The 16,943-nt window shown below is 41.3% G+C and overlaps 1 protein-coding gene across 4 annotated transcripts in view; it reads left to right on the top strand.

Annotated features, from left to right (window-relative positions):
• Positions 1 to 16,943, top strand: part of LOC124554884 (arfaptin-2) — a 56,411-nt gene that overhangs the window by 5,479 nt on the left and 33,989 nt on the right. For all 4 annotated transcript variants that reach the window (XM_047128557.1, XM_047128554.1, XM_047128556.1 and 1 more), the window contains exons 3-4: positions 6,368 to 6,544; positions 10,752 to 10,861. In XM_047128557.1, the coding sequence (XP_046984513.1) occupies positions 6,368 to 6,544; positions 10,752 to 10,861 (287 nt within the window). The remainder of the gene's footprint in view (positions 1 to 6,367; positions 6,545 to 10,751; positions 10,862 to 16,943) is intronic.

Below are 16,943 nucleotides of genomic sequence, written 5' to 3'. Positions count from 1 at the left end.
CAGAACCACAGGCACATAGACACAGGCAACAGAGCATGCACAATGTCGGCACTAGTACAGTGTATATCCACCTTTCGCAGCAATGCAGGCTGCTATTCTCCCATGGAGACGATCGTAGAGATGCTGGATGTAGTCCTGTGGAACGGCTTGCCATGCCATTTCCACCTGGCGCCACAGTTGGACCAGCGTTCGTGCTGGACGTGCAGACCGCGTGAGACGACGCTTCATCCAGTCCCAAACATGCTCAATGGGGGACATATCCGGAGATCTTGCTGGCCAGGGTAGCTGACTTACACCTTCTAGAGCACGTTGGGTGGCACGGGATACATGCGGACGTGCATTGTCCTGTTGGAACAGCAAGTTCCCTTGCCGGTCTAGGAATGGTAGAACGATGGGTTCGATGACGGTTTGGATGTACCGTGCACTATTCAGTGTCCCCTCGACGATCACCAGTGGTGTACGGCCAGTGTAGGAGATCGCTCCCCACACCATGATGCCGGGTGTTGGCCCTGTGTGCCTCGGTCGTATGCAGTCCTGATTGTGGCGCTCACCTGCACGGCGCCAAACACGCATACGACCATCATTGGCACCAAGGCAGAAGCGACTCTCATCGCTGAAGATGACACGTCTCCATTCGTCCCTCCATTCACGCCTGTCGCGACACCACTGGAGGCGGACTGCACGATGTTGGGGCGTGAGCGGAAGACGGCCTAACGGTGTGCGGGACCGTAGCCCAGCTTCATGGAGACGGTTGCGAATGGTCCTTGCCGATACCCCAGGAGCAACAGTGTCCCTAATTTGCTGGGAAGTGGCGGTGCGGTCCCCTACGGCACTGCGTAGGATCCTACGGTCTTGGCGTGCATCCGTGCGTCGCTGCGGTCCGGTCCCAGGTCGACGGGCACGTGCACCTTCCGCCGACCACTGGCGACAACATCGATGTACTGTGGAGACCTCACGCCCCACGTGTTGAGCAATTCGGCGGTACGTCCACCCGGCCTCCCGCATGCCCACTATACGCCCTCGCTCAAAGTCCGTCAACTGCACATACGGTTCACGTCCACGCTGTCGCGGCATGCTACCAGTGTTAAAGACTGCGATGGAGCTCCGTATGCCACGGCAAACTGGCTGACACTGACGGCGGCGGTGCACAAATGCTGCGCAGCTAGCGCCATTCGACGGCCAACACCGCGGTTCCTGGTGTGTCCGCTGTGCCGTGCGTGTGATCATTGCTTGTACAGCCCTCTCACAGTGTCCAGAGCAAGTATGGTAGGTCTGACACACCGGTGTCAATGTGTTCTTTTTTCCATTTCCAGGAGTGTATTTGATAATGAGGATTAGATGGTTTGGTTTCATAAGTTGTAGAAGTTCACTTTTCTTAAACAGGCCTGAGAATGAATTTCTTGTTAATCTGAAATCAATCGCATAAGAAATATATTTGACAACAAACTCGAGCTACTAAAGAGAAACTGTTATAGCACTTTCAATTAATGTTAGTAATAAAAACCAAATTACTGACTGAAATATTGATTATAGTTTAAGCTCCAAAACTTTGTTAATAGGTGTCCCTTGTATTTTCAGTGTTCATTGTCTATGCATTAAATACCGACATTCATGTTTTGCTCTTTTCATGAACGAAAGCACCAACTTAGGCTTTTTGTTGACCCTCCTCATATAGACTTGTGCGCAATTTTCTTCCTTATAAAAAAGTTCATGTTCCGCCGTTAAATGGTGTAAATAAATACTGATCAATCAGAATATCCCTTCTCCCAAAGATGTTTGCCCACCAGGATATACTGGAGAGCCCCCAAGGAGTTTAGAAAAGTAGGAGAGAGGAGTTACTATGTTTTGAATTGAAGTCTGAAGCCTGTTCAGATGTGTGAACAAGTAGAACACTGCCTGAAGCAAGTAGAGATCAGGTCCTGGTCTGACACAGTTTTAACCTGTTTTCATTATCACATATAAAATCAAATTTTAACTGCCTTCTAATTTTCACGTACTTGTAAACTTGCCTATCATCTGTTGGGCATGAAGGTAGCTCAGTTAAACAATTGACATGTATGACATATTATATACAGACATTGTATCAACATGATTTAAGGTACATACACTCCTGGAAATGGAAAAATGAACACATTGACACCGGTGTGTCAGACCCACCATACTTGCTCCGGACACTGTGAGAGGGCTGTACAAGCAATGATCACACGCACGGCACAGCGGACACACCAGGAACCGCGGTGTTGGCCGTCGAATGGCGCTAGCTGCGCAGCATTTGTGCACCGCCGCCGTCAGTGTCAGCCAGTTTGCCGTGGCATACGGAGCTCCATCGCAGTCTTTAACACTGGTAGCATGCCGCGACAGCGTTGACGTGAACCGTATGTGCAGTTGACGGACATGAGCGAAGGCGTATAGTGGGCATGCGGGAGGCCGGGTGGACGTACCGCCGAATTGCTCAACACGTGGGGCGTGAGGTCTCCACAGTACATCGATGTTGTCGCCAGTGGTCGGCGGAAGGTGCACGTGCCCGTCGACCTGGGACCGGACCGCAGCGACGCACGGATGCACGCCAAGACCGTAGGATCCTACGCAGTGCCGTAGGGGACCGCACCGCCACTTCCCAGCAAATTAGGGACACTGTTGCTCCTGGGGTATCGGCGAGGACCATTCGCAACCGTCCCCATGAAGCTGGGCTACGGTCCCGCACACCGTTAGGCCGTCTTCCGCTCACGCCCCAACATCGTGCAGCCCGCCTCCAGTGGTGTCGCGACAGGCGTGAATGGAGGGACGAATGGAGACGTGTCGTCTTCAGCGATGAGAGTCGCTTGTGCCTTGGTGCCAATGATGGTCGTATGCGTGTTTGGCGCCGTGCAGGTGAGCGCCACAATCAGGACTGCATACAACCGAGGCACACAGGGCCAACACCCGGCATCATGGTGTGGGGAGCGATCTCCTACACTGGCCGTACACCACTGGTGATCGTCGAGGGGACACTGAATAGTGCACGGTACATCCAAACCGTCATCGAACCCATCGTTCTACCATTCCTAGACCGGCAAGGGAACTTGCTGTTCCAACAGGACAATGCACGTCCGCATGTATCCCGTGCCACCCAACGTGCTCTAGAAGGTGTAAGTCAGCTACCCTGGCCAGCAAGATCTCCGGATCTGTCCCCCATTGAGCATGTTTGGGACTGGATGAAGCGTCGTCTCACGCGGTCTGCACGTCCAGCACGAACGCTGGTCCAACTGAGGCGCCAGGTGGAAATGGCATGGCAAGCCACTCCACAGGACTACATCCAGCATCTCTACGATCGTCTCCATGGGAGAATAGCAGCCTGCATTGCTGTGAAAGGTGGATATACACTGTACTAGTGCCGACATTGTGCATGCTCTGTTGCCTGTGTCTATGTGCCTGTGGTTCTGTCAGTGTGATCATGTGATGTATCTGACCCCAGGAATGTGTCAATAAAGTTTCCCCTTCCTGGGACAATGAATTCACGGTGTTCTTATTTCAATTTCCAGGAGTGTATAAAATAAAATCAAAAATATATATGCTGCATTCTTGAAAGATTAGAACTATGTACTGAACTGTAACTGGAATCAGGATACATGCCAAAAGACAGACAGTACTATTGTTGTTGAAGCTGGAATGGAAGATGTGACCTTGATCATATGTTCAAATGACACTACCAAAATTGCATGGCCCAAGAAAATGCAGATGTCCATGGCTGAATATTAAATTACTGCAAAATTTTAATGCAGTATAAATTCGACACAGCAAGTACATTACCAGAAGTAAAATGCTTCAGTCCAGTGTGAATAATATTTGTTGACCATTAAGAAATGGATCTTGACAGTTGGTTGAAAAAAGATCCTTTATTTATGTAAGTATGAATTCATGCTACAGACTGACCTGAAGCGAAGCCCAGGCTAGGTCAGAATATGGCTGTTTGGTTGAGAGCTGGTGAAGCTAACAAATACTACAGAAAAAAACCTGGATTGCTCAGAACTTTTCATTAAAAAATAGTGCTGTTTAACAATATCTTAAAGTGCTTATATCTTGTTCTGTTATCTGAATAAGACATCAGTTTAGATACTCAGGTGGTTTCTGGATTGAAAATTGACATTGAGATCAGTTAAAGAATGAAAATTGGTAGATAGTTGTGATACCAGCATATTTGTCTTCTTTGTCCCATTATACACTCAAAAAACACCCCAAAGAAATTATCTGAATGGAATGGAAATTGGTAGATGTGATGTACAGGTATAGACAAATAAATGATTATAATTCGAAAAATTTTGAATGATTTATTCAAGAGAAAGATTTTCAGAAATTGAGCAAGTCAGCAACGTGTTGGTCCACCTCTGGCCTTTATGTAAGCAGTTATTTAGCTTTGCAGTGATTGACAGAGTTGTTAAATGTCTTCCTGAGGAATATTGTGCCAAATTTTATTTATTTGGCATGTTAGACTGTCAAAATCATGAGCTGGTTGAAGGGCCCTGCCCATAATGTTCCAAGTGATCTCATTTGGGAAGAGAGTCACCAAACTTGCTGGCTAAGGTAGGGTTTGACAAGCACAAAGACGAGCAGTAGAAATTCTCGCTGTGTGCGGGTTGGCCTTATATTGCTGAACTGTAAGCCCAGAATTTCTGGCCATGAAGGGCAACAAAATGAGGCATAGAATATCATCGACTACCACTGCACTGTAAGGGTGTAGCAGATGACGAACAAAGGGATCCTGATATGAAAAGAAATGGCACCCCAGACTATCGCTCCTGATTGTCAGGCCATATGGTAGGTGACAGTCAGTTTGGTATCTCACCACTGTCCTGACATGTCTTGGCTGGTCATTAGGGCTCAGTTCAAAGCGGAACTCGTCAGTGAAGGCAATTCTGCTCCAGTCAATGAGATTCGAGCTCAAAGATGCAGCTGGAGATGCCCTGGGTAACCGTGGAATGCTAACCTGACTGTCGCCCACCACACGACCCTCCAGCCAGGAGTGATGGCCTAGGGTGCCATTTGTTTTCGTAGCAGGACCCCTTTGCTCATCACCCATGGCACCCTTACAGCACAGCGATATATCGATGATAGTCTACACCTCATTTAGTTTCCTTTCATGCCAAACCATCCTAGGCTTGCATTTCAGCAAGCTAATGCCCGCCCACACATGGCGATAGTTTTTACTGCTTGTCTTTGTGCTTACCAAACTCTACCTTGGCGATCTAGGTTGCTGGAACGCTCTCCAGTTGAGAACATGTGAAGCATTATGGGCATGGCCCATCAACCATCTTGGGATTTTGACAATCAAACACACCAGTTGCACAGCATTTGACACAATATTCCTCAGGGGGACATCCAGCAACCCTTATCAATCAGTGCTAAACCGAATAACTGCTTGCATATGAGCCAGATGTGGACCAACACGTTATTGACTTGCTCAGTTTGTGAAGCTCTTTCTGTTGAATTAATCATCCATTTTTTCTGAAACAAGTGTTTGTCTGTACATGCACATACATCTACAGATTTCCATCCCATTGGGAGAATTCCTTCATGTTGCATCATTTGTTAGTGTATGTAAGAGGTACATGGTGTGTGATGAGATGTTTCCATTTCTGTGCTTGTGAATTTTCTCATTCTCATTTTTAAATCACTTTGGATACATTCATTTCATGCCACTAGCCATTAGTTTTTCATTATATCAGTTTCTTAATTCATATCCCCATGTCATGTAAAAAAATTTGAACATGAAACACTCCAATCGGCAGACATCAGGTGCAACTGCTAAATCCTACTGCAAGCACACAAAATGTTGTCTCCCTCTTCCCACCCCACCCAGAAAGCAAGACTATGAATGCAATCACAAAAACTCTTTGAAACAAAAGTTGTGATCAAAATCATATTATTGTAAAGTATGTTGAAGCACTGCATGAGAACTCTCATTTTGAGGGCGAGAGATAGATATTGTTACACCTCCTTACCAGAACAAAAATGTGTGTCTTGTAGAGTCGAGCTTACAGTTATTTATCTGTATGCATACATATACACTTCAGAATCTAAAACTGTATGATAATTAGAACACAGATGTTGACTTAAAATAATTGACTGACATCATGTCTAGTTTAAACACTAAGTTATGTGCTATTGGAAAGTCTGCTGGCTGGTTCACTCGTTGGCTTGTTATGTAAATCTGAATTTATGTAACTAGGTCATCAAAGAACTAACATCAAAGATGCAGTGAACCTTCCTAATCAGTCCCTTTAAACATTTGCGAATCATTGAAAGTGGATACCACATCCAGTTTACTGCTGGCAGCCTGTTTTGATTGAATTCCTTGTGTATTACCTGTATGCTTAAATATTTGTTTCAGCCCCAGCATCAATGACATCACCATCTATGAATTCAACGCAGAATGGCGATCCTCAAATCATAAAAGCCCAACAATCAAAAATTGAAAGTATAAAGAACTGGAGTATTTCAACATACAAATGTACAAAGCAACTTATGTTTGAAAAATTGGGAAAAACTTCAAGAACTGTGGATAAAGGTGAGAATTTCAATAAATGTAAAATCAGTTTGAATATTTTCAATAATAAAATGACCGAATTCTTGTATCCCATAGTAGAGTTAAGCTTCTGGTCTGAGAGCCACTAAGCTGTGTGTAATGGAATAAAATAATAGTTATGATTAAACCTCAAATGTGTAATGCAGTTATGTAGAAGGTTACAGTATCGTAGTACTACTCTATGGCTTTTATATGAAATATCAAGTACATGGAGATCTGTAGATTTAATTATTCCTTCAATTTTTTGACAATTTGATGCAGCTTTCCAAGTGGTTTACTCATTCATATACATGTTTTTTATTTCTGTTCACAGTGCCATTACCAATTTTGAATACTCTAAATCCACAAATACACATTGTTCATATGAGAAGTTGTTTTGTTTCTGAATTCATATTGGCATATGTGCTTCATAGTTTACTTGAGTGCTTTTCTAATGTGGGTTTAGCAACTTTTATCTTTTCAAATTTGTTTTTAATCATCATCACTGTAATCTGTATTATTTCAGTGTTTTGCAGTGCTCGAGCAGTTAGCAAAAAATATATACTTGAATGATATTACCCTTACAATTAAGCAAATAATCAGTGTCTCACGTCTCTCACTCCTAAGCACTGGTATTATCTTGCTCCTAATAATTATGCTTCACAAGTATTATGTCGGTTATGATTTATGGTTAAATACTGGATGATGCTGAACTCTGATGACTGAATCTAACCTGAGAATTGTACATAAAATGAAGTTGTTATATAGTTTGCAGTTATATTTAATAATCAACAGAGTGAGTCCTGTAAAATTGAATGGATTATTTTTCTGTTAGCTGTTTATTGCCTTTCATAATCTTGAAATTTTTTGGATAATATTGTGATTGAAAATGTTTGATGAAATAACTGAGAACTATATGGCATGAGAAAAGTTCATTTGTGTAAAATAACTTTTGTTTTATTGCTAGTATCCTCCTTTGACACAAGTCTTCAATAAAAATTAGTTAGAGTTTAGCGTTGTTTTTCACATGTGTAGCAGATATGGAACCAATTAATGATGTCAGTGTTTCATTGTTTCTGAGTTAATATGTTTGCATTTTGGTGCTGTAGTTTATGAATAGTATCATAATGACCACTTCATAATTGTTTTCTGCATTTACTGGTGGTTCAGCTTTGTTGTAGGTATCTTTTTCTGGACAGTACATAGTGAAGTGGCACAGCTGTAAGACACTGGCCTCACATTCAGCACTAACTGGGTTCAAATCTCTGCCAGGTCTTTCAGATTTACATTTAAGGCAAATTTCGAAAAGGACAGCCAATTTTCTTCTCCCTCTTGTCTACATTGAACTTAGGCACAATTGTAATAACTTGATCATGACTGTGGCATTAATCTCTGATGTTTCTTATTGATTTTTGACTTCATTTTGATAATGTTAAAGTTTGATTTCAAAAGAAATACAGTCTTGGTTGCAGGGAAACAATACTTTTATCAACATGTTTTGCCCTTCTGGGGCATTATCAGAAGATCTGCAAGGAAAAGAAAATAGTATTCATCAGGGTGTGGTCCTGTCCTGCAGAGCTTTACTGGAAGTTTAAAAGATTTACTAAAGACCGTACTTTAATATACAAAATTTGTTTTTGTCACATCTGTGGGGACCATCACTTCCAACATACTATGACAACTACCCATCAATAATACATCCTTCAATTTATACATGTGATTATTAAAGGAGTAATCATTGTACGTCATTACTACCCTAAGCAGTGAAATCAATTCTGGAACCTCATCGGTTTTGAGTTGACCGTGATTAAAAAGATTTTTTTGTGTAACAGTTATCGTATCCTCTACATGAAGCCTCTTTATGTCGAACACTTTGGTGGTAACACCCTGTCTTTCAATTTCTCAACCAAATCATTTCTGTTGGAGATATAAAAATTGTGTTCATGAATGAATGTTTTATGTATTAATTGCAACAGAAATATGGAGGAAGATTTACCAGGATTGCATATCCCATTCACTATAGGACGTATAGAGGGGTCTTGCTTGTGTGTCTTAATTTGCACATGAAGAGCAGGTGCTTTCAGAGTCATTGCTTTCATTCTGCGTTGATTATCTGGGCTAATTATGTTATTGCAGCCTACAAGGCATGTTTTATGCTTCTTCACATAATTGTATGGTGGATCATACTATATTTGTTTGATGTTATTTCCTCCAAAAAACCTTATCGTCTTAGCAATAATTCTTATATATAACGACCACAGTATTACCGTTATCCGTTCGGACAATCATCACTTCACCAGACTTAAGCTTTTTGTTGATAGAACTCATTATGGCATAGTCTTTATTCCTGGACTTAGTTTGGAAGGCTTTCTCTATCAGATTGGTAGCTTTAATGCTATTCTGAGTTTTTCAGTCTTCTTATAGACTGCACTGTCCAAGGCTATTTTTAAGTCAACTACTGACTCTGTGGCTACCCTGTCATTTAATTGTGGCTGAATATTGTGGTTGGTTGGTTTTTTGTGGAAGGAGACCAGACAGCGAGGTCATCGGTCTCATCGGATTAGGGAAGGACGGGGAAGGAAGTCGGCCGTGCCCTTTGAAAGGAACCATCACTGCATTTGCCTGGAGCGATTTAGGGAAATCACGGAAAACCTAAATCGGGATGGCCGGACGCGGGATTGAACCATCGTCCTCCTGAATGCCTGAATATTGTGATTAATTCCATTGCTCAATAGTTCTTTCTGCCGCACATTAAAATTGATGTTTATCAAATTTACTTTGTGTTCAGCGAATGGAAGTACTTCATTCTTATTGCGTGTATGACTGTGGGCTGACTGGCAGTAAACTTTCCTAGCTTTCAAATTTTCTGGCAGTGTCCTTGTGTAATCAGCTGACTACTTACCCAAATTGTAACATTTAGAACCCTCAGCATTTCATCTAACTCACTGTCATTAAATGGCTTTGCTATGCCCATATAGGCATCTAAAGCAAAAACTGTAAGCATATTGTTTTCTTTATAGAGGCATCTAATTTTGTTGTTGGTAAGTACTCGAGCACTTTTTGCATGGATCTGTTAAGATACTGGTTCATAGGTATTTGTGAATGTAAATAGGAATGTGATTCTTCAATTTCTCCAGGCATATTTTAAGACAAAATAAATCTGTTTGTTAAATCTTATGCTTACAACCCACAGTTTGATTGTAATCAGTTTACTAGTAACGTTATTGTAGGTAAACACTCTTAATTTGATTATGTGGCAGTGTACTCTAGTGTGTAATCCATGTTAATACATGTGGCAGCCGTTTCACCGACAAATTAGGGCAGCACTGCCTGTGCTAAATAGCAGATACATAAAGTACAAGTACTATATGCACATTAATTAATTACTTTTTTTTAAAGTAAAGTTTTCAAGTGAGTACAGGTAACTGTATAAATTTCTTGCAGTATGTTAGAAGTAATGGTAAGGAGGCGAATAATGCGCACCAGATAGGAGAACATTACCTAGTCAACTGACAAGTGAACGGCATGTGTTATGCATGAAAACTTGTAGGTATGATTGAAATGAGTTATTGCTTAATGTACAGATTATGTTACATGGTTTCACAACCTGTAAGTGTGGTCCCATGCCAGCTCTGCTTTTTCAGCTAACTCTGATGTGTTTAAGGTAAGGTTTGCAGCGAGTATAAATCTTTTCATGGTTTTCTGCCACACCTTAGTTCTCAATAGCTGAATTGTACCGTTCTTTGCCCAGGAGGTACAAACAATGGTTCCCATAGATGTGATGAATACAGATTTTTGCAGTATATGGAAGTAAGGTCCTTAGTAAATCATTCTAATTTCCAGTAAAGCTCTCCAGGACAGGACCATACCCTGAGGAATGCTATTTTCTTTTTCTTACAGGTTTTCTGATGATGTCCCACAAGGGCGAAACCCATCAGTAAAAGTATTGTTCCCTCTGCAACCAAGATTATTTTACTTTCCTAATACTGCCCATGGGTGCTGTACCTGATACGCCATGGAGTGGGAAGAATGGTTAAAATTTGAAATACCAGTCTGAAAATGCATCTCCCCCCCTCCCTCGCCCCACCACACACACACACACACACACACACACACACACACACACACAAAAAAAATCACTAGTGCAATTGTTCACATTGCTAATTTCAAATAATAAAAGTTATCGGCTTTTTTTTTCCTTTTTGTACAGAATTGGAGGCTCAGATTGAACAGCTGCGAGACACTCAACGGAAGTATTCAAACATCTTGAGACTGTCTCGAGCCCTTGCCAGTCATTTCTATCATGTTGTACAAACTCAGGTAAGAAAACTCACCACTAGTTACTCACAATTTAAAATACGATAACCTCATACCCTATCCCATTTGTCACTTCTTAAAAGTGAATGTGTCTGCTATAAGTTTCAGGTTGAGAGGTTTTGTTTTTATTCATCTATATTGATTGCAGTTTCATTTTTTAAATTATTTTTGTTGCAAGTAAAAAGACAGTTTGGAATGGAAAGGTAGCTCAGGTAATAACAGGACCACATTCTGTGAAGGGGGAACCACATACAAGACACTTGAGTAATTATTGTGTACTGCTCCAGCATTTGAAATCAAGGCTTGATGGCAGACATTGAACAAATCCACACCCCAACTACTTGGTTCATAACAGGTCAGTATAGACCATGTAAAAGTGTAACAGCAATCCTCAGGGAACTTACACGGAAATCTTAAGAAGGATGGGACTATGTTTTCGAAAAATGCTGTTTGGTAAAGTTAGAGAATCAGTATTGGAAAGAAGACTGTAGGACAATTCTTGTAGCTCCATTGTGTATCTTGCATAGGGATTGTGAGAAGATGAGAGTAAGGTGCACACCAAGGTGTATAGATCTTTTTTCCCCTTGACTCCATATGCAGTTGAAGTAGGATAGAAAATGACGAATACTGATATGAAATATCTTGTCATGCACTGTATTGTAGCATGTGGAGTTACACTTTACAGATGAAGCCAATGATTATAAATAGGTTATTTGTCAGTAATAGATGGCAAGATATGAGCCTGAGTCAGAATATAGCCTTGATTTAGCTGTAAAAATCAGCATCTTGAAGTGGAAAGTTTAAGTTCACTTTTACATAAAAGATATGGGCAGACTTCCATTGTAGGTTCCAGGAAGTGTGGTATGATGGAAAATGCAATATTGGCAACTGTAGCAATATTGCAACTCCACTTTGAGGAGTATATGAGGCAGGAGAAACATAGTGCAATTGACTTTAGTTTTAAGTGTGAGCAATTAGCAGACATACATCTGAGGATGAAGACTAAATTTAGGGTTTCCTGTTTGTCACCTCAGTATGAGTATGAATCACTCTCATTGCTCAAAATTTTTATGCTAACATCCATTGATACATTGTTCTCTATATGCCTATACACTGCTACTACTACTGCTACTACTACTACTTCTACTTCTACTACTACGACTACAAAATTTTGCTTCATTAAATTGAGTGATAAGTGAGAGGCTAATCAGGTAACATATAGTGAAATTGATACAGAATTGAAAATTAGTCATGTGTCTATGGACTTTGTCTTTAATGATTTGCTAGATGGCCATAAAGTTTCTACGTGGCAGAGACCAAAACATCTTACCTCTCAGTTAACGGGATGTCATATGGATGCCTTTGAAATTTAGCTACAAGTTTTGGAGACTGCAGGACATTTGTTTCTTTAAATGTATTGGTGCTGTTGATGGCTATTGGGCACACTACATTAACCAGCACCCAAACAAACAAATAAGGAGCTAAACGTTTGTCTTTAGTAAACCCCAAGAAACCCTGTAAACTGTTGATTGTGCCCTTTTGCCACTGCACGGATGTAGTCCTGCACCATTGTATGCCTAGAGAACATACAGTAAACAGTGAATCATATTGTGAACTACTTATGGCAACTTCAAACATGCAATCAGGTCAAAACATTTCAGTTTGCTGGACACAGCTATATAATTACGTCTCTCCTAAGAGTCTTCTGGTACATTTTCTCTGGTGCTTCGGCAGATATTTGCAATTTTGTTTTTGCAGCGTGTAATAGGAGTCAGCCCAAACAAATACTGCTCATCACATCTTTCATCCAACACCCTGCATCGATGGAAAGTGTCGGTTTGTTTCCCCGTTACAAACAAAATGATTTTTAAAGTGGGATTTTATTTGTCCATTTGACAGAGCGGTCCCCAATTAGTCTAATGCAATATTCTTTTTACCAATGTATATTAACAGGAACAGTAAAATATAAGGAATAATGAGTACTCCAACAGCGACATACCACCTTCGCCTGCACAGAATGCTAAATCGTGCAAAAGTGCAATAGTGCTGATTATTCTTTGTGTTTCACTGTTCCTGTTAATACGTATCAGTGAAATGAATATCGCACTAGATTAATCTGGTAGTGCTCTATTGAACTGGCATATAAATTTCCAATTTCAAAATTTTTTTGTTTGAAACAGGAAACAAACTACTATATTGTGTCAATGCTGGCTTTCGTAAGAAAGAGGTGATGAGGAAAATTGTTTGGGATGACACCAGCTACATATTGCAAGAACAAAATTGCAAATATCCCCCTGAAATACCAGAGAAAATGTACCTGACAACTCTTAGGAAAGACACGCTGTATATATTTTTTCCTCTCATGTGGCACTGAGATATCAGTAAAATAGTAAGAGACTTGGGTCAACGGCATTAGAGGCAGTGGTGAATACATTTATCAAATCTGTCATAAATATTTCATGAATAAAGCATTTATTCAATTTATATTGTGACTCTGATTCATATTTTCTTATATGGAATTGACATAAGAGAGATTTAATCTTAAACATCACTCGTGACATTCTCCCACCTAAAGTATCTCAGCTCTTGTTGATAAACACCTCCAACCAGTTTCACACAGATGTGCTTTCCATATGGATGACATGAACCATTTCCTTTTTCAACCATCAACTATCCCCATGCTCTTACCACCCGGATTGCTACTCGTCATTGTTTGCACCACCTTCCTACACACATCATCTCCCACGCCCTTGGTCTGGCCACTGTCAAAAACTACCTCCCAACGCTACCTTCTGACTCTAAAACCACCATCTTAATCTTTATACGTCTAAACTACCTATATCCACACACATAACTATTTATTCATTGTGGGGAAGATATACAAACAAACCAGCAGCACGGCCTTGAACACCTACATGGCACCCATCTGTGCCAATCAGTTTATGCGCCATTTAGAGGAAACCTTCCTAGTCTCCCAAAAACCTTGTCTGTTTCAGGGTCATTGGCAATATCTTTACGATTTGGACATGTAATCATTCCACCACAGCTCCAACACCTACTTTCCCATGTGCTTCATTGTATCTACCTCAGTGCAGTGCATAACTTTCCTGGACGTTGACCTCCCCCTCTGATGGGTTTAATCAAACCTCCATTTTTGTAAAGCAAACACTACAAAATTGCAGTTTTAGGTTTAGGATGTTTGAACTATGGTTTTGGCGTAAAGTTGGGCATGAACAACCTCGTTTGACACTGCCAAAACTGGCAAGCATTTGCTCAGTAGCCAGCACTGGCTGATAAGTGTACTCCACTTTGCTTTGTGTTGTGTGTTGCTCATTGTTTTCTTTTCTACTTTTGAAATGAATGAATGAATGAATGAATGACTAATGCTGGTCCTTCACTGAGTTCAAGTAGGGCTCCCATGACACCAGAAGAGATCAGGAAGCCCAATGACTATGTTTTTGCGGAAACACAAATCTTGGATGTAGACTGCCAACCCTGCGAGAAGGAGATGGGGGTTTAATGCCAGATCTAAAAAACACTTGAGATGTTCATATCGCCACTATAGTGGGTCTTAGCAACACTAGATTTATTTCTGGAGGAGACCGATCAGGTACTACAACATACATAAAATATTAGATTATTTCATTAAAACTTGAACAAGATAGAATACTTTACTCGGAAACTGTCAGTGTCCACAAGAATGTCACTTATGTATTTGTTACTGCCACTGTACTGTATAACTTATCACTTGACCCCATATGGAATGATAATCTCATCTCAGTGCACGATTTACCATAAACTTCGACACAGTTGTGACTTGTAATACAACTAGTGCTGCTGAATCTGAAGTAAGATGATGCAGTTGTAAATGCTGACTGCAGAATTGCAAAGTGGGGTGAGTGGCATTGTAGTGGCATTGTACTCTGATGTAGGTCACTCTTCAGGCAGTGGCAGTGTATGGAACATCTTGAAGACAATGTTACATCAGGCAGTGACTGTCCTTACTTGTGGTTCCATCATGAGACGTTCCAATTTTGTCATGGACCTCGTTCTTCAGACAACACCACACAAGACATGTTTTCCACACTGTCCCTCACCCCTCAGGCAGTTGTACATTCTTGTTTGTTTACTCTCACAACTGACTGCCATGTTAAATGTTTGTGTTATACCAAGACCACTAACCAGTAACAGTACCTGCATTTTGATAGCTGCCATCCCTTCCCATCCGGAAAGTTACTCCCTTGTACTTTGACTAACTGTAGACAGTGCATCTGCAGTGATGAGAAGTTCCTCCCCAGTATGCTGAAAGTCTTGCTAAGGTCTTCACAGACAGGTATTACCTCCCGCACCAAATCTAGTCTGCAGCCAGATTTTCCACACCATATCCACCACATGCCCTTATTCTCTGATAACCCCAGCAACCAGTCCACAAAGAAACACTCCTCCTACAGCCCCCAAAAAAATCATCCCATTATCACCCCAGACTGAAACAAGTGAACCATATCCTTCACCAGGGCATCTGTTTATCATCATATCCTGAAATGAAGAACATCCTATCCACAGTCCTTGCCACACTTCTGAAAGCGGTATTCTTATGCCCAATCTACAAAATATCCTAGTCCATATTTTATTAGTTGTGTGTACCATAGTTAGATATGCTATCGATATTCCTATATTCAATAAGTACCATATGTCACAGTATGTGCTGCTCAAGCTCTCTCCGGACTTGGAAACAGCCTCCTGTTACGGTTCTAAAATGTAAAGGATCCAATTATGACTGTTTGTCACAATCTTCAAAATAATAGGCGCACCTAAATTACAGAACAGGATTCCTGTGGAGTGGTAACATTTGAGCATCTGTACACTGTTAATGCACTGAAGGAAGGTGGTCTTTGGGACTCTAGGTGGGGTACAGCATATTCACACACAGAGTTGATTTTGGCATGAAAGGGGCAGAATGGAGACACATCTAATTTCCACCAGGGGTGGGTCTTTGGAATATGGCTATTTTGATTAATCGTACATAATCACTGTGTTAGTAATATTGAGAACAAATGTGTCCAAGGTGACTGTGGCATACAAAGCTAATAACAGACATCAGTAAAGAGTAATAACAACTGAAAACAAATTCTCGGCAGTTCGGATTGTTAAACAGTGATTAACATTGCCACAGAAAACCATATGTGATGAGGCCCAAATTATATCACAGTATAGTTAACATACTGAACAACCAACTTATGAAATCACTACATCATATGCACAGCACAGAGTGTATATTCAGAACTTTCTGGAAATCCATTGATCAAACCCATAACAGTATCAGCTACTATGATAAACTGACGAATAAGTCAAAGTGTCTGACTAGTGCACTCATTCTGCTTATCTGTGGTATTATTATTGGAGGTAACGTGCAAATTAGAGGTCAGCCAGATTAAATTTAGCAGGCCGTTATGTGACTGACACTGACTGATGCACTCTGTGGCTATTCTCAGTGCTGTCATACAAGGCTATGAGAAAATGGAGGCACTCATTTGCAAAGAATAGTGAACAGGCTTCCACACTGTCTGTTGTGGTATATTTTACATGTCACATAATGTGACCACCACCTGTGTTCAATGTCAAAATGCAATAACCACTCACAGTGCAGTGCGTATGAAGCATGTCAGCGGGATGCAGAAAACAGTGCAGTTGTTGTTGTAACACGGAAACAATGATTTATATGACGTCCAAAATAGCATGATAATCATCTTTCGGGTCAAGGGTGGTAGCATTCCCAAAACGGCTATGCTCATAAACTGTTCGTGTGCCCCCTATGGCTAAAGTATACTGTCTATTGTAAAATGGCACTACCCAGAATCGGTGCTGAGGCAACTGTGGTGCACCGCAGGCCACAGATGATATGGTTAGATGATAGCTGCGGAAATGTGTTTTGGGTGAATAGACGAGCAACTGTAAAGCAACTGACTGCCCGGATGAACCAAGATGCTACCAACAGTGTCTCTTCAGTGTTTCTACGTATCAGCCTCTGCAGCAGGTGCTTGCTTCTGCACCCATGCTGACTGCTGTTCATCAGTGACAAAGGCTG

This window comes from Schistocerca americana, chromosome X (genome assembly GCF_021461395.2).
Source record: "Schistocerca americana isolate TAMUIC-IGC-003095 chromosome X, iqSchAmer2.1, whole genome shotgun sequence".
Lineage (NCBI taxonomy): Eukaryota > Metazoa > Arthropoda > Insecta > Orthoptera > Acrididae > Schistocerca > Schistocerca americana.
This window is presented reverse-complemented; position numbering and strand designations above follow the sequence as displayed.